General features: G+C 40.1%; 1 protein-coding gene across 2 annotated transcripts; it reads right to left on the bottom strand.

The window, feature by feature from the left end:
• Positions 1-386: 386 nt before the first annotated feature.
• FASLG (Fas ligand) lies at positions 387-24,564 on the bottom strand. Of its 2 annotated transcripts, XM_084974514.1 has the most exons (5): positions 22,894-24,564; positions 14,365-14,636; positions 13,722-13,767; positions 9,504-9,560; positions 387-8,276 (listed from the first exon to the last, which is right to left on the bottom strand). In XM_084974514.1, the coding sequence occupies exons 2-5, from the start codon at positions 14,455-14,457 to the stop codon at positions 7,882-7,884; spliced, it is 591 nt and encodes a 196-aa protein (XP_084830640.1). In that variant the 5' UTR covers positions 14,458-14,636; positions 22,894-24,564; the 3' UTR covers positions 387-7,881.

The raw sequence follows: 24,564 nt of genomic DNA, 5'->3' as shown, positions 1-24,564 counted from the left end.
GGACACTTTCAGCATTCAATAACACCAAGGGTGCCTCTTGCTAGCTCTCAGTCTTTGAAGTGGTTCACCCACAGAAAGCCAGGGCTACGACAAAAGAACAAAGAGGTTCTGTCCCTTCTGTGAAGAGCAGATGGAGGAGGTGAATTCCCTTAGTAGCTCACATCTCCTTAGACAACCCTGAGTTAAGCAGAGGGTTTTAGCTACAGATAAGGAGAGCAAAGAGCTTAAAATGTTGTATCTCACCAGTCAGAAGTTTACACATCACTCTAATCATATTTCGGAATTAAACAGACATCAAAGTGGATCACACTAGGCTATGAATATAATGAGCACAGAATATATTCAAACATATTCAACTAACTTTTATAGAGAATCTGACACACGACAACTGCTTTTATGTTTATTACTTCATATATTCTTAAGACACAATAAAAGAGGCATGTGAGAAAATGTTATAAAGGCTATAAAAATGTAAGATATTATTATTTTATTTTTCTATCTCAAAATGAGATTTACCAACATATTGCTTCTAATTAGTATTTTTAGGTTTTATGGGATTCATATATAACTTGGTAGAATTATGGATGATTATAAACAAGAATTTTTTCAACAGTGACTTTATCGAGGAAGTTGCTAAGGAATATAATAATTCCACTGACTTACCATCAGGATTGATTTTCCAAGTCACAAAGGAGCCCCATTCCATTTGGCATGAACCCTAGTTCCATAAAATCGTAAGCATAGGAATTGGCATCCTTATTTTACAGAGGAGACAACCGAATCTCAAGATGTTAATGTCACTTACTTAGGGCTTCACATATAGCTAGTTGAGTAGCAGAGGCTGGGATCACACCCAGGCCTTCTGACTCCAAGCTCAATCTCTTTTCTTCTCATTTTATTAAAAACAAGATGGCAGAGGGACAGGAGGGACAATTCAGGTAGAACACAGTAGAGAGAAGAAACAAAGGAAGACCCTAAGAGCAAGCCTCAACACTGAAGCTCTATGATCTCTGTAGAATTATATCAATATATACACATATAATGTATAATATAATTATAATATAATGCAGTATATGAGTAATAAGCAAAGTGAAACAAATTGAAACGCAAGATAAAGAATCACTGAAAATTAATGGGATAAGGCTCATGTTGTGTGTCATAACATAAGACACAGTTCCAAGATGGCTCTTTGCGTGGGAAGAACAGAACATGTATGCTTAGATGACTACAGACCCACTTCTACCATTTCTTAGACACATAACCTGAGCAAGGCTCACAACTCTTCAGTGTTTCTGTCGTTTTTGTGAATAAAATGGAGATAACAATCTACCTTACAGGGCTTAGTGAAAATTGAACATGATAAGATACATTAGAGAGTTTGATAAGCCATAAAATATGATAGGAGTGTTGAGCAGCAAAGGCCTGCGGCCAGTGTGTAGAGGGTTTCAGTTAAATCTAAGAAAGCACTTTCTAAAATGTAACAAGACAGTGCGGAAATGAGCTCCTTCCCAGCTCAGTGAGCTTTCTCTTCTAAAAGTTTTCAAATAGAGAATATATGGAAATGTATTCCACTTGTTAGAAATATGGCAAAGAGGACTGCTACATTAGAAAAGAGATTGCCTTATATTATTTCCAAGATTTCTTATGAACCATAGATCTGTAGGTGAGTAATTTTTGGCAACTGTGGAAGTTTCTGGCTCATACATGGCAATCTTAATACACAGTTTCCCTTTCTTCTTAAGATGTTGTAGAGTGTTTGTATCCATGAGAAGAACTTAAGCAGAACCCAAAAGCTGGTTGGTCTCTGTGCCTTTGGCCATCAGTAAAGAGTACTCTTGTTGGTACAAACCCAAGGATTTGTAGCAAGAAACATTTTTCTGCCTCTATCACAGACTGTGCCTACAATGCAACAGCAGAAAAACGCTAACACAGTTAAGTGGCACCACCATCCACTCAACTTCTCAGACCAAAAATGATAGAATTATGATTTCTCTCATGTCTCACATCTAATTTATCAGCAAATCTGGTTAATTTTAACATCAAAATGACTCTCAACCCTTCTGTTACCAATGCCCTGTTTTGAACCACTACCATCATTCACCTGGAGTGCTGAAGCAGCCTTCTACTGGTCTCCCAACTCAGAGTCTGTTCTCCATAAACAACTAGAGTGTTCCTTTTAAATTGTGAATGAGGTCATGTCACTCTCTGTTCTCAGGCCTCCAATGACTTTCTATGACACTTAGAATAAAATCCACACTCCTTCCCAAACTTCCAATACAGCTTCTGGCCCCTGGCTACCTTTCATCAAGCTCACTACACTCCAACTACATATCAAACATAACAAACACCTTTTGGTCTTACATGTTTGCATTTTAATTTCTCTGCTTCATGTGCTCTAAGTGGTGTTCCCTCACAACTTATCAAACAATCTCTCTTTCTTCACTGCTCTCTACCACTTTACATTGATTAAATTTTCTTCATTAGCACTTACCACCATATGACTAATTAGCTATTTATTTGCTTCTTTTGTGTTGTCTATTTACCATCTCTTCATTAAAAGACTTTAATTCCCATGAGACATTATTTTTCATTGCATCCACAGTATCTAGGGTAGTTTCTGGTATATGGTAGACATTAAATAAACATTTTTGAGTGAATGAATAAATGAATTTATGCTTCCTTTCAAATACCAAGATTTTGGATGACACATTTAAGGAGATAACTGTGGGAAATTTAGGGGGATGACAGTGATGTCTAACACTCAATTTAGGTATAACTTACACTGTGTGTATAATGTAATCTCTTTTCATTGCCCCCAAACAATTAGTAAAACCTGTCTACACCCAGCAACCTGGGCTAGTAGTGCCTTGAGGTAAATACAAGCATTCCACAATGAGAGTACCTTAGAGAACACCCACTGCCAGAATCCAGGTGAGAGCCAGGAAACTTTCTATCATGTGGACTGCCCAAAGAATGAGTGTCTTGAAATTTTCAGAAAACTTGCATAGAAGTCTATGTTCAACAGAATGTGAGGTTGAGGTTCACATCATTTTTCTAAGAAGTAGAAGAAAGGGTGACCCCATAGAGCTGAAAAAGTCTCCAGGTGAGAGAGGAGAGAAATGTGCATTGTACTTTTCCCTAAAGATGTACTAACTAGAATGACGGAGAACTATCTCCTAGCAAAGGAAAATCTTTATCAAAAGTAAGAAAGTCATCAGTGAAGTAATGTTTTTCTACTCTCTGGATGAACTACTTAGCTGTCTATATTTCTAAGGCTAGTTGGTTTCTAGAGGCATCTTAAAAATTCCTGGCTACTATCAATAGTTATATTATTTCTGAGTAAGGTCCATGTTTGAGTCTGAAGACCCCAAGCCATGGACTCTAATTTGAATTTCCTAGGATTGCTTCATTCTGCTTCTGGATGATCTAAAACCCTGTGAAAGAAACACATACACACACAAAAACATGCACACAGGAAGTAAAAATTCATCTCTAACATTAGAATTTAGCCAAACTCCTTTGAAAAATTTAACTTGATAAGTGTCTGACACACTTTCTTAGATAAAGACCAGGGTATGTCTATGGCTTAACCTCTTTAAGGAAATCGGAGAGCATAGCTTTGAGGAGCCAGGCTTCTCTCCCCAGTTTAACTTCTTCCAATGATCTATTTTTTCAAATTAGTCATTCTTACAATGATGGTCCCAGTAAAGCTCTTTTTCTCTCAAAGTGTGGTAAGTCAAAACCTACTTCAGAGAACACAAAGTCACTCTGGGGGGCTAAGAAAAAAAAAACCATGGTTTTGTGTGTTTTCAGGTTTTAAAAGAAGGAAAACCTCAAACTACTGAACCAGAGGTGACCTTTTTTTGTTTAAGTGTTTTACCTTGGGTTTCACATGTCATAAAGGAACAATGACTGACTCCATTTTTGATGAGCACATTCAAAAGTTTTGGGGATTTTGACATTCCTTATATTCCTACTTAGGTAAAAAGAAATAATTAAAGGAACTATTACTATCTCACTACTGAAACCAATACTTAAAGCATAATAAGCTACAACCCTGACTTCAGGAAATCCCAATGTCATCTGCATAGAGCTCAGACTTAGATGGGAAAAGGTGCCAGTAGTACCACTACTAGCTAATAGAATGAGATCATCTCAGGATGTCCAGCACCACTCCTACTTCCTCTTTGCTCTAATACCATTATCTAGAAGGGTCCATTGACCCAAAAAAACTTCCCATGACCATTAGAACTAGTGGAGTCGAATGGCATATGAAGGTTGGAGGCATATGAACAAGAAATAGATTAGGAGAATTTAATTGTGAGAGTTAGGAATATAGATCATCAGCCAAAATAAGGGTGAATACCTCTCTGACTTTCTCCATGAGGCACCTGGTCAGAAACCTGACTATATAAACAGATGAAGCAACAGTTTTAAGGAGAGCAGGTGACACTCTGGATCTTTGGTTTTGTCCATTAATTTATTCAACACATATGGACAGAGTATCTTCCAAGTGGCAGTTTCAGCTCTAATTACCTAAAAGTTTCCCTCAACAGTCCCCCAAAAGCTCCTAATAATGCCAAGGACCAAGTAGATTTTCTTGGTTTCTGATACTATGAATTAAGATGCACTATTTTTTTGATCTATAGCCTTAAACTCCCATTGGATAATCTAGTCAAAGCTGGATAAAAGCTATAGATTCATTACTCTGAAAAAAAAACCATTGAAAGATTTTGCCTTATAATTAATGTTATTTGGTCAACAAATATTTACTGAACACCTAATATGTGTTAGGTACTGCATTTGCTAATGTGGGATACTATGGTAAACAAGGCAGAAAAGGTCTTGCTTTTGGAGCTTTTATTCTGGCAGAAAAAAAATACATTTTTAAGTGGTCAAATAATATAGCCAGATTCCTGGCTGAAAAATTGGGACCCATGTATGTGGACAAAACCTTAGGCATTTGTCTCTACCGAGAAAATGAGAAATGCAGCTGTTCCCGGAGGAGGAGGAAGAGTAAAGAAAGATTTGGGGTTTTTTGGTTCTGGTTTGGTTTTGGTTTGGTTTGTCTTTTAGTGAAAGGGCATACTTGAACATGTGTACATGTGGAAATTATTCCATGGGCAGAGCTAGTTTGAAGATGCAGAAGAACGAAGAAAATTTTTAAATGGGCAAAGTAGGGAAGAGGAAATGAGTCTAGCACACACAGAGATAGTCCTCTTCCTCCACTGCGTCAGATGGAAGAAAGAGATCACTCAGATACCTGTGGGTTAGTGCTTAGGTGGTAGAAGTGAGGTCCCATAGTGGGAGGAGGGGATGCGGTTGGTTTACAAAAGGAATAGACATGATGTAATTGTCTCAGACAGTGAAAAAACATGCTTACTAGGGCACTGAAGAAAAAGTGCAGCACTGTGTTGGATGCCTCTTTGAAGTCTGTGATCACTAATGTAAAGCAGTTGTTCTCAACCAGGAGTGCTTTTGTCTTCCCAGCCCCAGCCCAGGGAAATTTGGCAATATCTGATGATATTTTGGGCTACTATACATGGGGGAAGAAGAATGCTACCAGCACCTAGTGGTTAGAGGGGAGGGATACTGTTAAACATACTATAATGCACAGTCAGGACAGCCCTCATAGCAAAGAATTATCCAGCTCAGAATGTTGATAGAACTGCGGTTGGGAAATTCTAACATAAAGTGAAGTCATATATATGCATGGATGATCTCTGGAAAGCTACAGGAGACAGTGACCTTCCTTGTGGGCAGAAATGGAGCCACAGTCCAGGGTGAGAAGAAGACATTTTCCATCCAATATCTTTGTATACCTTTAAAAAAATTGTGCTATGTTCATGTATTACCCTATTCAAATCAATATAAAGATAGAAACAACTCACTGATAGATAAATAATTGATTGGATGACTTCAGCAGATGATAGATAAAAATAAAATGAAACAAGCCAATCAGTTTGGGTCATTTTTCTCCAGCAACATCCAGTTAATAAGATGCCAGCATAAAGAAAATGGGATTTTTTGAAAGAGGAAAACAGTGAGAGTAACAGAGTATTTTGGAGTTTGGAGTCTTCCCAAGGTATTGATGGTAATGAGAGATCATAGAATCTAAGCTGGATAAAGAAAAGAGTAAAGATAAAGGAGAAGCTGATGGATATGTAAGAAAATAATAGTGTTTATTAACTAGTTGTCACAATATAGTTAAAATATACATTTTAAGATAGAAAATTTGGACCAATTGAGTTGAAACAATAGGAGATAATGTTGTGAAAATAAGATGTCTGAAATCAAATTCCAAAGGAAATATTGTTATTTTTAACAATGACAAAGTCTAGGGAGAGGTCATGGTATTGAGTGTTTGGAGAAAATAGAAAGTGGTCATTGTGAGTGACCAAGGTAAGACAGCAAGAAACCAGGCATTTTGGATGGATCCCTCCGATAAGGGGCTTCTTCTGCAGAATGAAGTGCCGCTGCAGAGTGGCTTATTAATAACAGAAGATACCATTTTTGATATTCTACTATGTGCTAGATATTTTATGTACATATCACCCTTTTTTTTTGCCCAAGAGAGGTCAAGTGACATACCCATTGATTGCATAGTTAATAGGTGAAAGAACAAAAATTCACATTCGGATTATTTTAGTCCAAAGTACATTCTCTTTCCACTATGCCATGTCTCTGTCCCCAGAAAAAGACAAATAGTTATCAAATCTACGGGTAGTTGGGTGAGATCAACTGGCAATAATACTGGTCATAGAAACTCTGAATAATGGGGAATGTGGGGAGAGAATATAGCAAGGGAAGGAGAGCCTAGCAAAGATGGAAAGATTTGCCTCACAGGTCTTCTCACCCCAGTAAATTCTTCTTAAAGTGGGCTTAAGTCATAATGAATTAGGAAGCCATAGAGGAGAGATAATAAGAAAAGAACCCAAATCTTAGTGATTTCCAAAAAGTACACTCATGTTTGCATTCTAAAATATAGTTTTTGTTACATATATTCTTTTCATTAAAAATGCACAACACAAAATTTATATAAATATTGGTTATGTTATGGGAAAACAGCATTAATAACTGACAATCAAAGAGTTTGGGGGAAAATTAGAGTTGGTCTCCAAAAAGCATTCAAAATCTACCACCAAATGCAACCCATGTTTTCCTAACATGTCCTTCCCAATCTCCCCGTTCTCTCTACTTACGTAACTCTTCTAGTCTTTCTCCCTCTCATTCTCTCTCTCTCTCTCTCTCTCTCTCTCTCTCTCTCTCTCACACACACACACACACACACACCTGCAATTGCACTGGAAATATGCATACTGTATAGGGAATGGCCTGTGTCCCCAGATCTCCCTTGCTTCTCTGTTAGCATCACCTGGCGGTTCAGGATATGCATTTAGAAGATGCTGCCAACACGACACTGGCCTTTCAGTCTCTTTAGCTTATCATACAAGCCAATCCTCTTTTATCATCCCTTATATACTCATTTTGCATCCATACATGTGAAAGACAAATTCTCCTGAGGTAGACAGCAGACCCACACCAAGAGGTGAGTTAAAAAGGTGTCATTTTCGATGTGCCAGAATGTACTTGGCAACTTAAGATGAGTGTAGAATACCCTGGTAGCTGCTTTTCCCTGACTACGCATCTTCACCTGGCAGCCCAGAGTTTCTTAGTCATTATCCATAGTCCTCCTCCTATCTGGCTCATGGACCTTAGGAGAGATGAGGAATTGTAGACCTGCTGGACCCTGTAGTCTCAAGATTCTCTTGGTTCATGTCCTTTCTCTTGACCAGAAGTGGACTGAAGACCCTCATTCAAGACAACATTTTCAGTGCCTGTAACAAGGAACCATAGTGAAGAGAATCCCAAAGTGCTTTCTCAGAGCTTATATAAGCCAAAAAATGTCTTAGATTCCTCAAAATTGACCAGAGAGAGCTCAGATACGTTGACATATAAATGGTCAGCGCTGGTGAGATTGAACACAGCCCCCAGGTAGCTGCTGCGGGCCCACATTTGGCCAGTAGTGCAATAGTTCATCATCTTTCCCTCCATCAGCACCAGGTCCTGGGGATACCTAGAGTTCCTTGTGTAAACCTTGTGACTCAGGGGCTGGTTGTTGCAGTACTGACCCCGGAAGTACACTTTGGAATACACAAAATACAGCCCAGTGTCATTGATCACAAGGCTGCCCTTCATATACTTCACCCCAGAGACCAAGGCAATTCCATAGGTGTCTTCCCATTCCAGAGGGATGGATCTTGAGTTAGGCTTGCCTGAAATCAAATCAGAAAGGAGCTTTCAGCCAGGAATGCTCAGGTACCAATAAGCCAATTTCCAAGACAAAACTGCAGACCATTCTTTCAGCAAAGATCATTCTTTTTAAACCCATATGATATAGCCCATATAGAACTGGGTGATGGGTCAGATCTAATCCATCAATGAACTTCCTCGGCACTTTTATCAAATTTACTTCCTCAACTTTATCAGTCACACAACTGGGACAACAGTATATACCCTAATCAACTGCAGTGGGAAGTGATGGAGATGATTTTAGCTTGCTAGAACACATTCCATGATATTCAGAAGTAATATCAAAACTGCTAGGGTTTGAGGTACCTTCAGGAGAGGAAAATCCAAATCCAAGGAACTCTGAAGTTGTAAAGTTGGGAAGGACCTAGAGATAACCTGGTCCAACTCTTTATCTACACTAAGGATTCTTCAGTTGGGGTAAACATCCCTTCTTTAGTATCTACACAGAACTATGTACCTACCTCAAGTAGAGAATTCTGAAATGATGGCTCATGTACCTGTCTTTCCCTATTCGATCCTGAGCTCCAGGAAGACAGGAGCCATTCATGGAGATGTGATTCATTCCATGTCCCCCAGGTTGGCACACAGCATGCACCCAAGAAAGGTCTCTTGACCTAATCAGACCATTTTACAGCCTCTGCCTAAATAATTTCAGGGACATGACAGCAGCACACCACTTTCTGTGATACTTATCCACTTTTCGTATACTTATGGACTTTACACTGGGACTACTGTACCATATTGCTATCAGATCATTTCACTCCACCCACATGTCCACTAGTGCTAGGACCCAGACCTCCCTTGTCCTATTTCTGCTCATGGACAAAACAGAGTGAAGCTCTTCCAGAACACCAGAAAAATGCCAACTAAAATTATTCCCCACCTTCCCAGCTCTCACCCCTTGGACCTGTGCCTCGAACTTCCTACAGCTCCTTGGAATAAGTGAAAAGAGTGAGCTTTCTACGGGCAGGGCTCATGTGATAAGCAGCTCCATTTCTCCAGTTAAGAGCAGGGCCTGGCCTAGAGTAGGTGCTCAATGTGTGTGTGAGGTTGATTAGATATCTGACTAGACAGTTATGACTATTCCTGGGTTTCAAATACTGTCACTGGAAAGTAACAGCTCCCTCAGAGCACAATTATGGAAACCAGCCAGCTATTCTGCTTTCTGTTGGAGGCTTCCAGATACAGACCTGTTAAGTGGGCCACTTTTCTCAGCTCCTTTTTCTCAGAGGGTAGATTGGGGTGACCTGTATCATAGAGAGATGAAAGATGTAATTATATATAAATGAATAAAAACTCTTCTTTTTATGAGGCTCTGAACTGGGCATTTAAATAAAGAGATTTTTTTAAAGCATTAATGGCAACAGTCTAATGTAAACTAATCGTACAAGTCCAAACTATGGGATTCACTGCAACCTGCATGGCAAAAACAGAGAGGTAAAAAGGAACCAAATTAAGATAGACATATGCATAAATTATAATGCTACAATTAAACAGTATAAAGCTTACTTACAAAGACCTGTCATATAAGTTACTGAATTTATAACTTACCACAACGCTTTGAGGTAGAAATAATTATCCTATCTTATAGATAGGGAAAATGAGCTTAAAATTTAGGCGACTTGTCCAAGAAGACCCAGGTACTCAGTGTCAGGGTGAGTGGACAAAAACTCATGTCTCCTGACTCCCAACCCAAGGCTCTTTCTGCTCTGGCACTGCTGCCCTTAGGATGCTATAGAACAAAGGCCAAAAAAACCTGCTGATCTCCAGGCCACTAGGCCTTCCCCCGTGGTATCCTATAGTCTGCCCCAAATTAGTTATCCTGAAGCCTCAAACATCTCAAATGGCTCCTCACTGAACATATAATTGTTTTCCCCATCATGTGATCTCTGCCTAGCTGTCCAGCTTTACCTCACTTGCCCACACTGGATATAGCTGCACAACAGTTCTGAACATACCTAGTTCCCTGCCTCCATGCCTTTGCCCATGTTGTTCCTTCTGCCTGGAATGACCTCTCAAACAGATTTCTGGGCCAAATTGCTATCAACCCTACAAATACCACCTAAAATACTCTTTCATTGGAAAAACCCTTCCAAGCCTTTCCAATCAAATAGGATTTTTCTTTCCTTTGACGCCTAGAAGAACTCTGTCTTTACCTCTCTTATCAGTTCTGAATCTATAGCACCTCTCCTTTTTTGGAGGGGGGTGGGTGTAACTGTATAACTTGTCTTATTCACCCAAATAAGTGACAAGTTCCTTAATTTAAGTTTCAACTGCCAGAGTAATTAGCTCAGTTTCTAACACAGGGCATGTATCAGTAAATGTTTGCTAAATTAAATTGACTGAAAGATTTAAAATAGACAAGAGTTCTCAGAATAGAAACTATTTCACTGCCTTTAGATACTTCAGTGGAATAGAGCTACCACTTAGCTAATGAATTCAGCTAAGATCTTCAAGAAAGATTCATAGAAAGGCTTTTGTACACTTCTGGCTCCTCATGATTAGCTTGTAAAACTCTACATGGCACGAGAATGCTCCAAATCACCTGAGAGCATTACATGAGCAATCATTACCTCTGTAGCTACCCAAGACCACCCACCATGAACGAAGTGTTAGTGAACAGGAAAGGCAAAATTGAGTCTCTTCTATATTCCTACACCACAAACCATCTGTGCAGCTGATTTGGCAATCAGCCATGAACTGACAGGAAATGGAACAGAGAACCACAGGTTGCATATCTTTATAGCCCTTGCAGAAGCTTGTACAGCGTTATTCTCATAGAATGTTCAAAGTATCTGGTGGATAAATACCATACATACACTAGAAATATAGCCCACAATTTGATGATGACTGTGTCCTATCCCAGGGTCATTGCATATGCCATTCTCAGTGCTAGAATGCCTTTCCCTGCACGCCCACACCACCCACACACATAGGCACACCCACATTAACACCACCTCCTTAGAGGGGACTTTCCAGACCACTCTAGCCTAAGTTGCACCTAGCACAATTTGAAAGTATGTTGTCTGTTTATCTGCTTTTGTTTATCTTCTGTAGCATGATAAGAGTTTCATGAGGGTAGGCCTTTGTCTCTCTTGTTCTATCCTTGCCTATCACCCAACACTCAGCCTGGCACACAGGAGCACTCCAAGAACACTTGCAGGTGAATGAAAGATTGGATGAGTTAATTGTGGAAAAATGAAAGAGAACCAAATAAGAAAGTTTTCCTAATCCATAATAGTACCTCCCAGAGAAAATCACAATTAACCTGTTGGAGTACATATCCTTCTAGATCTTTACTAAGAATACAAAAATATGCATATATATTTACATAGTCAAGATTAAACTAACTTGTCTTTTTAATCTAACACTATAGCATGCACAGTCTTTATGGCATGAAATGTTCTAATGTTCAGCCCCAATATATAGTTCTTAATTGCTACATATTTTGCTTTTGACTGAATACACTGTAATGTATTAACTAATTCCTATTAAGAGGCACTTAACTTTCTTCTGAATTGTTTATTATAAATAGCCTTATAAAGAAATGATGAACATCCTTATTATAAATTTTTAGGCATATATCTAACTATTTCTTCAGATAAAGTGTAGTGATGAGATTATAAGGTCAATGAAGAGCTTTAAGCCTTTGGTATATTTTTCCCAAACTGCTCTCTAGAAAAAGTACAGCAATTTGCATGCCCACTGATTTTCAACTGTTTAAACAGAGACTTTCTCTCATTGTTTGCCAATCTGGGTTGTTTTTTGTTTTAAACTTTACTAACTTTATGGATTAAAAATAGGTATCTTCCTTTTTAAATTTGCATCCCTTATTAGTAAAGTTTCTCATTTGAGTTGCATGTGATAATTCGTGGAACCATGTGGTGGACCAATTTCTGGTCCATCTGGGCTGATCTAGGGAAGATACTTGATATTCAGTGGGAAAGGTAGACTTGACTCATCTCTTCATTTGACTCTTAATTACCAAAATGGCTCCAAAGAGTAGGTGAAAGATGAGTAATTAGGAACCCATTTCACCAGACACATTCCACTGATTTTCAAAGCTATTTTATTTTAGAAATCTTCCAAAGGCTTTATTTTTCTAACAAGTATTTCTACTATGCTTAGGTGCATCTAGAATTTCTAACACTGAGGGATTCAGCCCCAGAATTAGAAACCAAAGAATCCTGAGGCTGGTTCCTAAAGAGCTTACCTTCTAGGGCAGTAAGGTGACTTGGGACAAAGAAGGGAGGTTCCCCTTACTCGATGGCCAGTGTTGTTTTCTATTTTCTTCTCAATTTCTAAGATAAGATTTACCTATTGTCTTTGCAGAGGCATCTTGCTTGTCATTTTTATTTCTCATTCCATGGCCATCAGGGAGAGATGGGAGTTTCCCTATATCATGAGGCACCAGAGCACGTACTGGGAAGCCCTGAGGGTGACCAGGCATTGGGAGCCTGCATTCCTTCTTGCTCCAGTTCCATAGCAGTGGTCTTGGGCACATCACATAATCTGTCTGGTGTCTGGTGTTTTGTTTCTCTTCTGAAAAATGAGATGACTGGACCAAATGTCCTCTAATCTCCCTTCCAAATTTTACCAAATCTGAAGCTCAATGAATCATAATTTAATAAGCTGGAGTATTCTACATCTATTTGTCCACCATTTCCAAAACTATGTCCTGAAATTTTAGGAGGTCAGTGTTCACCATTTTCATCTTTTTCCTGTCCTGGATCTGATACAAAGGATATTCCTTTATTACTGAAGACAGCTCATAATTGCCTCTATGAGTGAAGTGGGACTACTCTTTAAACAATGGCTAAAGTCTTCTCCCAAGCTTCCCAGTGTCTGGGGAAAAAACAAACAAACAAACAAACAAAAAAACCGTCCTAATGGAGATGATGTTTTTCCCACTTTTTAAAAGCTTAAATATATCCTATGAAAAAAAATTAATAAGGTTTAATTTCCTAGAGAGTTTAAACTGGAGAGGAAGGATATTTCCCAGCAGCATTTTTCTCTGCCTTTACTCATCTTTTTCTCCTGAGGAGTTATAGCCACTTCCCTGTGCATGGGAACCAGGAGGACTGAGGAAGGGGACAGACCTAGAGCAAGTTGCAAAGGTCTGAGAGGGAAAGATCCAGGGTTGTGTGTGTGTGTATGTTTCTTTCCAAAGTCAAGTAGAAATTATTTTGAATTGTGGGCAACACTCAACTATAATGATTTTACAATTAACTTCACGTTATATTTTAGGACAGCTCAAAGAACCCAAATGACCAGAAATTCAGAATTAGTTAGGATACAACTTCTTGTATACATATGCCCAAGAAGGAGATGGAATCCAAGGAATTCTACCAAAATGCTTCAGCGCTGAGGACTATAGAAATTCAGGGAACATGCATAAAAGGACTCACCTATTTGCTTCTCCAAAGATGATTCTGTATGCCTTTGGCTGGCAGACTGGAAAAGAGAAAGAAAAAAAGCACATAATAAAAATGAAGTTCTTTAATCAAAGGAGGCAGAATTGTCAGATAAACTAAGCAGCAGAAAGGGAATCTAAATACCTCAAAACCTCTCCTAACCCAGACTCTGGCCAAGCAATTGTGCCTCTCTTCATGCTTCAGTTTTTATAATTTGGAATAGTTGAAATATTTTAAAGTATATTTAAGGAAATTTGGCTTGTACATTTGAACAAATTCACTTCTAAGCAAAATTTGAAGTTCCTTTTCTTGCTTGGCTCACTAAGTACGAGGCAGGTAGTAGCTTAGGAGGCTAGGAACTGAGAAAAGAAGAACTCTAAATGCCAGTACTATTTTGGTCCTGATCCTTCCCAGGGGCCAAAGGGATAGAAAATACTCCTTTCACTCATCTGAACATCCTCGTTTCTGCACACAGAATAGGATGGCTACAATGACCCATTTCCAAGACAGGAGACTAAATTGAGAATCCATTGCAAGCAAGATTGCAGTCCCTATAGATCACCATGGCACTGCACCCTCCACTGTGACAGGGTGTCTCACACCAGAAGCCTCCAGGGCACAGCATTCCACAGCTTACCTCTCTGAGTTCAGTCAGCTCCTTCTGTAGGTGGAAGAGCTGAAACATCCCCAGCCCCAATCCAACCAGGGCCACCAGAACCATGAAGAACATCACAAGGAGACACAGGCCTGCATTGTGGTCCCTCTTCTTCTTCAGAGATGGCGGTGGCAGTGGAGGCAGCGGTCTTGATGGCAGGAGTGTTGGTGGTGGTGGCGGTGGCGGCGGCGGTGGTGGTGGCCTCCTTTGCCCTGGCCTTCCTGGCACAGAGGCTGGACAGGGGAAGACTGAGCCTGGGGAGGCCCAGGGAGAGGTAGCACTGCTGTCCACCCAGAAGATTTGGGGGTATGGGTAATTCAAGGGCTGCTGCATGGCAGCCGGTGACTCAAGCCAGCCCCCAGCAAAGGGTTTTCCTCCTTCTCAACCCTGTGGAGGCCTGGGTATCAAGGAAGGGACTCCTGTTTCTGACTGTTCAAGAGAAAGAAGCCCACTCTCTCTTTATAGAGTTTCCAAAGCCAAGGGAAACACCTCTCTTTCGTTCTCTCTTTCTTTCTCTCTTTCTACTTCTTAAAGTGACACCTACTCACTTTGCATCTGAAGCTGAGAAGCCTCAAAAAGCTCAGCGCAAACCCTGGGAAGTTTCCGCCCACAATTTTCTGATGAAAGCTTTCAAAACCCCAATTGCTGCTGCTCTACTACCTGAAAGCCTGGTAGAGTAGGCTGGCCTTTCTCAGGCCCTGCAAGACCTGGAAGCATTGTGTATCCTGTGGGCTTTGGCCATGGCCCCTGGGGTTTGTCTGGGTTTTTCGTTTGTTTGTTTGTTTGTTTTTAAATGAAATCAACATTTTACTTTCATTCATACAAAGATTGCATTATACAAAGGCAACTCAGAAAAGGAAAATCCCAGTTTAAGCTTAAATCTCAGTTAAATCTCAGACTTTTAGGGAGGGAATCAAAAAGCACTAATAGATAAGAGCTAGAAAGCACCATTATCAGGAGGAGCAGTTCAAAAGTGGCTGGTGGGGCATGTTCAGCAAAGAGCAGCAAGAGCATGAAGTCAGTCATGGCCAGAAGAATCACCTCTATGTCTTACCTTTTGCAGGAGGGTATCATCCCCCTGATGAGATCCCTTTCCCACGCCAAGTACTATTCACTCTGACACTGCAAAGTGTGGGATTCAAGGACTCTTCTAGGGATATAACTCAAAGCCTCTGGACAAGACAAGTATTACCAAACCCTTATCATTGTCTCACCCATCTCCTTGTAATGCCACCTCCCCTCTTTAAGCAACCTGGTATACCCCTTCCTGCCTCCAACTATGAAAGGTACGTGGCCCACTCCTCACCTCACCCCTCTTTTGAGCAACCTGGCCTAGTCCTTCTTTCCTCCTACTAGATAAAGATATGTGTCCCACTCCTAACCCCACCCCATAGGGGTAATATGCTACCCCAACCAACCAGCAAGGGTATCAGCAGACCTCATCTTTCCCCAACCAATCAGCAGATAAGCAGGTATATCACAGAACATCTCCACTCTCCCTTGGTTATGAAAACAGACATGACCACATGCTCGGGGTCAGCTCTCCCTGATCACCAGGAAGTTGTCCTGCTGCTCTAGCAGCATTTCTATTCTCAATAAATTCTTCTTTCGTTTTGCCCCACTATGAGTAAGGAAATTCTTCCAACCCACATGCACAGACCATGACATTTTGGTGGCCTGTATGGAGACTTAGTGGGGGTCTCTCCCCCACCTTCTCCCTTTCTCTTTCTGGAACCCTCTGTGAACAGGTGCGTTGTGGTGGAAACTGAGGAATTCTGTCCAGGGTTACACTCTGGTGTGTTCTGAAGTCCTCACTGCTCACTGGGCCTTAGTAACTGCCACCTGAACAGGTGACAGTTCCTCTTTTCTTTTTCTTCCTGGCTGGGGACCAGGCCAATTGATATTGTGCAGGCGTGGGACAGGAGACCTAAGGGCAATTAGCACACTCCCATACCAGGATAAGGGGGCCATGGAACAGACCAGGCTATTACAGCAACTGTCCCCATCAAGAAAATTTCCAGGTACATGAGGCACATAGTGGTTAAAGCAAAACACAGAGCCACGTCCTTGGCTACTGCCTCCCCAGTAGGACTATAAAACAGAATCCCCAGCCTTCTCTTCCTGTTATATTCACTTTGCTTTCCTCAGTCCAGCTGGGCCTTGAGGAAACCTGCTGTTCAAAATGGTCAGAAATTCCTTACATTCAAGCCCTTATGGCCCTCTGCCAAAATCTGGGTTTGAGGGACTTCTGTCATATGTTTCTCTCTACTACGACTCTATCACCTAGTTCTCCTCCTTCTCCTTCTCCACCGGGGGTTCTTGATGACCCTCCTGCCCCTGGTCTCATCGTCCTCCTCCTTAGGCTGTAGCACAACCCTCTACACCTCAATTCCCACCTCAATACCCAGATGGGAACCTTCTTCCCCCTCCCTACACCCAGTCACGGATGGCCCAATGCCTTGAGCTGGGCCCCAATATGTTCCCCTTGAGGGACGTTGCCAAAGGTGACAAAACCACTATCAGGGTCCACGTCCCCTTCCCCATGTCTGATCTCTCCATGGCCAGGGTAAACTAGGCTCCTTCAGCCAGGATCCTACCACTTTTATCAAAGAACTTCAAGTCCTCACCCTAGCCTTCGACTTGTGAGACATCCATGTGGTCCTAACTACTCGATGCACCCGTGGAGAGAAGACTAGAATCTCGGCCTTTCCCCAGGCCTGAGACCTATCTATGAGAGGGCATGAAAAAGACGAGCATCAAGCTTGTCGATTATAATTATAAGCTCAGGGAAGTCACACAGCAATCTTCTGAAAACCCATCCCTTTCTCAGGCCTGACTGGAGAAGGCTGTAAAAAAAATTTGTACTAGTCCAGATCCTAATACCAATGAAGGACAAGCCATCCTTGGAGTTCATTTTATAAGCCAGGCTTCCTTTGACACCAGATGAAAACTACGAAAATTAGAACAGGGCTCACAAACTCCATTCCTGGTCGTACTTAACATGGCCTTTAAGGTCTCTAATAACAGGGAAGAGGCTTATAGGTACTGTGGGGGGAAAAAATTTTTTTTCTAGCTTTAAGAGAAAAAAGTCATCCCAGGAGGAACTTGCCTGTGCCTTTGAGATGCAAATGTTCTACCTGGTCTTCTGGAATATTATCTCCACATCTTTTTTAAAATGGAAGGTACTTGTTAGAGCTTGAATTTTCAGGGACAAACAGAAATCCTACGTCTTTTTTAATAAACATTAGTAAAAAGGGTTTAGCCATCCAGACAGGTGCCAGAAACCCAGTTTGAATCCAGCCTATTTGTAACTGAGAGATTTTACACAGTTTTACCTGATTCATGGCTGAAACTTTGGAGTGGGAACTATGAGGTCTCTATTTTTTTTTTTCTTTTTTCTTTGTCTTTTTGCTATTTCTTGGGCCGCCCCCACAGCATATGGAGGTTCCCAGCCTAGGGGTTGAATCGGAGCTGTAGCTGCTGGCCTACGCCAGAGCCACAGCAACCTGGGATCCAAGCTGCGTCTGCAACCTACACCACAGCTCACGGCAACGCCGGATCGTTAACCCACTGAGCAAGGGCAGGGACCGAACCCGCAACCTCATGGTTCCTAGTCGGATTCGTTAACCACTGCGCCACTACGGGAACTCCTGAGGTCTCTATTTTATGCATTTGTAGGTATCTATGTGTGTATTGTGGATGTATGCACATTGCCAAAATTAACTCATAAAAGACCTCTATTTAATTGCCTAAATGAGAATTAAGCACTTTACATAAATTCTCAAAATACAGAAGGTAACTGTCCAGAATTGATTTTAGGTTCATGTGAACAGGGAAATATTCGGTATTAAATTATTACCTGGTATTATATTTTGTGGATCTAATTAATACAGACATGTCTTTAGAGTCACCAACATTAAATATAATACCTTTATTGTACCTAGGCTAATTTTTTGCAAATTTTTTAGCGAGAAAAATAATTTTGTATCATAAAATTTTCATAAATAAACCTAAATGTAAATGAAATAAGAGCTTTTGTGTGAACTCTTTAGGAATAATTGTTTCAGATATCTACTTAAGAATGATCTCTCCAGATATTTGATAATGGGAAAATTTCAAGTTGTACTAAATTAAGTGATGGAAGGTTTATGGGAAGTGGACACTGAGAAGAATTTTGTGCATTGTGAGAACTGAGTTTAAAATAAATTTAATCAAATAAATTAATTTTAAAAGTAAGCTAGTACAAAACTTGAAATTGGCACTTCCCTCTGTTAAGAGAAGGTTTTCTTGAAATGCTGCTTTCGAAAACAGATTATGTGCTTCTAAGTAATTTGTATTTGCTTTTGAAATCTTTTGATAATTTGGTTGGATGAATAAGTATTGTTTAACAATGATCCATGATTCTATTTGACCAGATGTTTTTAACATTTTCTTCTTTTTTTTTTTTTTTTTTTTTGTCTTTCCTGCAGCACATGGAGGTTAGGGGTCAAAACTGGATCTGTAGCCACTGGCCTAAGCCACAACCACAGCAACACCAGATCTGAGCCGCTTCTGTGACCTACACCACAGCTCACAGCAACGCCAGATCCTTGACCCACTGAGCGAGGGCAGGGATTGGACCCGCAACCACATGGTTCCTAGTTGGATTCATTTCCACTGTGCCACAATGGGAACTCCAAATTTTCTTTATATTTTTTGACAAAATTCCTCAATGTCAAATTCTAATTAAAGTTTTTTCTGACCTCCAGCTATATTTGGTATGCTTTAGAGGGTGACTGAAGCTTCTCAGAAAAATGATTGAACTGGGATTATTTGGTAGATTAAATTACAGGGGAAACATTGTCAAAAAAGGTAACAATAACAAAATCCGTAAAGATTATGGCACATGCAGATAAAGTGCATTTTACCTCTACAAAAAGAATTAACCCCTCATTGTCAGACTGTTACCATCCTGGTGCCCTTGTAGCATGGCAACAGTCTGCTTCTCAATCAGAGAAACTAAGATAGGTAAACGATAGCTGCAAATTAAACAGTCAGGCCTATGGGAAATCTAAGACGACTGCTTGGTTCTTCCCAGCTCCCTGACAAATGCAGTAATGAAAAAGAAATGTTTAGAAAATGTGTTTTACATTTGTGGTATATTTTCCACAATCCTAGTTTGACTATATTTGGTTTTAAAAAATGAGGGTAATTTTAAAGAAAAATTGTTTCAATAGACATTAAATTCTAGTTTTGTTTATTGAGGTTAGTGTTTATCTAAAACTCAGCTCCCAAATTGTTCTTTGCTGTTATGTTACTGTAAAGTTTAACTGAATTATTTTAAAAAATATTCTAAGCTTGTATCTGAAAGCGACTGCTGTAATCTATGTCTGGGTAAATATCAGATGCCTATGATAACCAGGGGACTATACATACTAGAAAAAGAATCATTTAAAGCACTGTTTCCAACCTAGATAAAAGGTTTCTTATCAGGTATTCTCAAGTGCCTCATGCACAAAGAAACTGAAGAAAATCAACGCTTAAATTTATATTTCTCACTTAAGAAGGACCTCTGCATTGAACTGAGTCTATAGAGAGTGACTTTAAGTCACCTTAAAATAAGGCTTTAAAAAACAAAAATAAAAACAAAAACAAAAAAACACCAATGCCAGGATGAAAAGAACACTATAGCTCTCCCAAGATTCACAGACCTAACCCATGTGGTTGTTTTCTTCTTGGTTTCTTTTCATTTTACACTTGAATCAAGTGTTTTCCTATCATGGGCACAATCCTATGTGAATTTTAGAAATCCAGGTAGATAATTACCTGCAACTAAGTACTTTGAATTTACCTTGATGGTGTCTTCCCTTCAAGGCTCTTATGAGTTGGCCCCTTAGAAATTTATTGGAGAAAGATACCATTCTGTTCAAGCCACAGTTGATATTACTAGGTGGGATTCCCCTCACCTAGACAATTAAATATCTGCTTTAAAAATCATTAACCCTGCTTTGACCCTGGCCATAAATATGCTTTCTTTTGAGTTTACTAGAACTCAATAAGAGCAAGAAGCAGGACTTCGACCAAGACATAACTTTCCCAGGCTATGGTAATTTAAATTTAAAGGCTCCCTGTGTTGGGAACAATTGAACCATCTAGGGACAACTCATTAAGTGTCGCTAGGAAATTGTGCTGAATACCCTGTGGACAAAGCCAGTATATAATTTCCCTTAAAGATCAAGAACAGACTAAGCCAATATAGTGGACTGCATGAGGTGAAAGCTCTTGATTTAAATTCTTACTTATGACTTTACTAATACTGATAGCTATATTTTTTTACATTGCCTGTTCGACAAAATTTTTTCCTGCATAACCAAATGTATGATTGAGCCTCTGATAAAGTGATAGCATACAGTTCCATATGAGATTAATAATTTTAACAGTGTAACTCTAGATATGAGAAGAGACAAGAGGAAAAATTTTCCTGGACCATAAGAGACTAGTAAGACAGGTGGTCCAGAGACTTTTGACTACGGTTAATAAGGCCTAGTCGAATAATAGCACATTGAGTGGCCTGTTGGTGAGATCTTCACCAGAACTAAGGATGAGCATTCCTAGCACTGTGGGATGAAATGGTCATGAAATACCTCCTAAAACTATGGTTCAATTTATAACCATGGGGAGGCTATGCTGACTAAAAATTTATCTGCCTCCATAAGGATTAAATCTTGAGCCACTGAAGCTGATGAACTTTAACTTCCCTGAAAGGAGTTCAGGGTGGACATCAGAAATAAACCACTTTGTACTCTGGGAAGAAAAAAAAAAAAACACTGGCAGAACAGGCCTTCCAATAGCTTGATATTTTCAAGAAAGGATTTTTATGAGTCCAAATTCTTGCATCTTCTGATATCTAGAAAAGCCTAAAATCATTAATAAAGGCACTTGCTTTGGCTAGTAAAGAGAGGAGCAAAATTGAAAGGCAGAATGGATTAGCTGTGGTTTAGACACCCAAGGTAGTACTGGGTAATATTATGTGAGTAATTTTAGACAAGTCCTTGTATTGCTAAGAGCTTAAGGTCTATGCACTGTGTCAGGCTTGATTCCAACTATTCTCAAAGCAGCATCAGTTGACAGCTGGTAGCTGAAACTTTGCTTTTTTCAATGTCTCCTCTTGTAACTATTGCATTTTTAGACAATGAAATTGCTTTAGATCATACATTAACAAAAAGAAGAGACATATATAATGACTAATAATTCCTGTTATTTATGTTAATACCACATCAAATGTTAAAACCTACTTAGATAAAAATATGCAAGTGGCTACCTGAGCACAAGTCTCCTGGAAATGCCAGGTCCAGACTGGATTTCATACATATTATTTCTCCTGAAAATAAGTGAGATCCACTTTGTTTATTAATGTTCTGATTGTCCCTTCTCCAATTATTTCTAACTGAGTCTGTCACACCTATATTAAAATATATGACCATGCTAAATGTCTTCATTCCTTTGGACAGGATAACCTGAGACTTGGCTCTATCTACAGTTAAAAATGTTACCAAGAGTAACCTGGTTCTTACCCCTGCTTGGGCCTCTAGTTACAATAGTTAGTTAAAATAATTCCCTTACTGATCTTTGGCCTTGACCTTTTAATCTGCTTGTTAAGTTCATTTCTTCTAGAATACAAGGATCCAAATGACAATGCATTAGGGATATCAACAAGTTAACACCTGGACCACATTGGAACAAGCTGCCATATCGTTCCATGGAGCCACAACTTCCTCTTTAGGAATACCCTGAGAGAGAGCAGGTAGAGGGAACCCAGAGCCCTACAATCCTACAATGCCCCATTCAGCAGGAAGCATCCAGAGCAGAGTGGTCATTGCCACTTTTCTCTTATAATCTGGGTTCCCGTGCACCATAAAGGGAAATAGGCAGGTAGTTAGGCACGAGCAGAGTATTCAAAGGGGCCAAAGACTTGGCCATCAAGAAAAAGAGGAGGGAATGTGAGACTTCAAGGCCCCTGCAAGGAGATAAAACGCAAAGCCTCTGTCCAAGATAAGAATTACCAGACCCTTATCATTGCCTTACCCTTCCCATTGTAATGCCACCCCGCCCCCTTTAAGCAACCTGGGCTACTCCTTCTTGTCCCCTACTAGTAAAGGTATCTGGGCCACTCCTTACCTAGGCCCTACAGGAAAAATATGCCACCAACTACAGCAAATGTATCAGAAGACCCCATGTTTCCCCAACCAATACAGCAAATGTATCAGAAGACCCCATGTTTCCCCAACCAATCAGCAGGTCAGCAGGTGTATCCTAAGACCTCCTCTCTCTCTGGGTTATAAAAACAGACAAGACCAAGCACTAGGGGTCTGCCCTCCCTGATCATCAGGAAGTCTTTCTACTGTACTAGCAGCATCCCTTATCTTAATAAACTCTTCTTTCTTTTCATCCTGTTATGAGTCTGGGAATTCTTCTGACCCACATGCATGGACCATGACATAAAGCACCATAATTTACAGGTTAAATACCTACCCCACCAACTCTGTAGATATCAGATCAGAAGTGGCAAACCGGTGGCCCATATGGTTTATGGAGCCCACAGACCTGGTTTGTGCCTCACCATGTTTCTTTCCATTTAAAAATTGGAAGATGTGTGTGTGTGTGTGTGTGTGTGTGTGTGTGTGTGTGTGTGTGTGTGTGTAATGTTTTGAGACATTAGAATATTGGACGGTCTGGAGGCCCTCTCTGCAAACCCACTCAGCTGGAGCTGGGCAGCAGGTGCCCTCTGGATGCCCTACAGGAAAAATATGCCACCAACTACAGCAAATGTATCAGAAGACCCCATGGCTGACAGGTACTCCAGGCTGCCCACCTGTATACCCTCCACTATGTTTCACACAGAACCTTACTGTGTGAAATGGCCTTTCTCATCCCTGTAGGTATTTCTGTTTGCCATCTCTGGTATGGTTGCCAGATACAATACATGGTGCCTAGTTAAATTTGAATTTCAAATAATAATGAGTTTTTAGGATATATAACCTAAACATTACACAGGATATACTAAAAACTATTAATTTTTTATCTGAAGTTGAAATTTAATTAATTGTCCTATTTGTTTACAAAAGATAGGACTCTATCTGGACCAACTTCACACTTTTTTCTGGTTTCAGATACAATTTACATAGCAATAACTTCCAAGTGCTCAGCTCCACAGAAAGCAAACAGACCTCTCATAAACCCCTATTTTCCATTTTATTAAAGGACCTTACTTTTAACGTTTCATTAGTTTTTATGCCATGCTTTGGCATTTCTCCACTTGAACCAAACAAACACCAATTTTATTTCCCTGCCGTATTCAGCCCACCCCACCCTACCCTCCATACAACCTGTGTCACCTGAGGTCACTCTTCCTGGTGACAAATTCAACTCCACTCTCTTCCTCTTCTCCAACATTTAACCACCGAGGACTGTTGATTTTACCTGAGACATGTTTCACACATCAGCACACCCTCCCTCTGCTGTCACTGACTGAGATCAGACTTTTATTATCTCACCTGAAATATTTCAATGACATTCTAACTGGTTTCCCTACCACCAGCCCAAGCCCAAGCCCAAGGCACCCTAAACAATGCTGCAAGAATGATGTTTTTAAAAACAAATCCAACTATCTCACTTCATTGCCTAAAACCTTCTGTTAGAAAGTTTGATTCTAGGAGTCTTTCAAATTCCTTTGTGTGAGACACAAGGGTTTTTGCAGTCAGACTCTGACAGCTGGCACTGCCTCCTCTCCAGGCACCTCTGCTCACATCCCACTCTCCATCATGAAACAGGGAGACAGATGAAACAAGAATGATGGCACTATGTTTTCACTCACTTTTGCTGCTGGGCAGAATTAACATGCTTTTGAACTCACATGTGGCTTGCTTCGTAGTTATCAAAAATGATAAGTTCATAGCTAATAATTAGAAAACAGAATTTTAAAATTCCACCATACATACAACCAAAAACAAAGCCCTTAAGGTACTCTGAAATAACTCAGTAAAAATTGCATAGAATCATATTTTTAAAACTGTAAAAATTTTCCTGAAAATGGCAAAGATTTAAATAAATGGAAAAAATACACCATATCCTAGATGGGGAGGACAGAAAGAAAGTGGTGCATGATGGTTAGAGGTGTGTGAGCTGGGCAGGTCATTTCTCTCC

This window comes from Sus scrofa, chromosome 9, assembly GCF_054392235.1.
Source record: "Sus scrofa isolate SSC_HxYL_T2T_F1_AM1 chromosome 9, Sscrofa_HxYL_maternal_Yorkshire_Landrace_v2.0, whole genome shotgun sequence".
In the NCBI taxonomy this organism is placed as follows: domain Eukaryota; kingdom Metazoa; phylum Chordata; class Mammalia; order Artiodactyla; family Suidae; genus Sus; species Sus scrofa.
The sequence above is the reverse complement of the archived record's forward strand: the minus strand, read 5'-3'. Positions and strand labels throughout refer to the sequence as shown.

Bases quoted from the DNA above. Each gene is read 5' to 3' on its own strand.
- FASLG (XM_084974514.1), bottom strand. From the start codon at position 14,457: ATGTTCTTCATGGTTCTGGTGGCCCTGGTTGGATTGGGGCTGGGGATG. The intron at 13,768-14,364 runs GTAAGCTGTGGA...TCTCTTTTCCAG, and splicing joins AGCTGACTGAACTCAGAGAG to TCTGCCAGCCAAAGGCATAC. The intron at 8,277-9,503 runs GTCTGTATCTGG...ATTTGATTTCAG, and splicing joins AAAAGTGGCCCACTTAACAG to GCAAGCCTAACTCAAGATCC.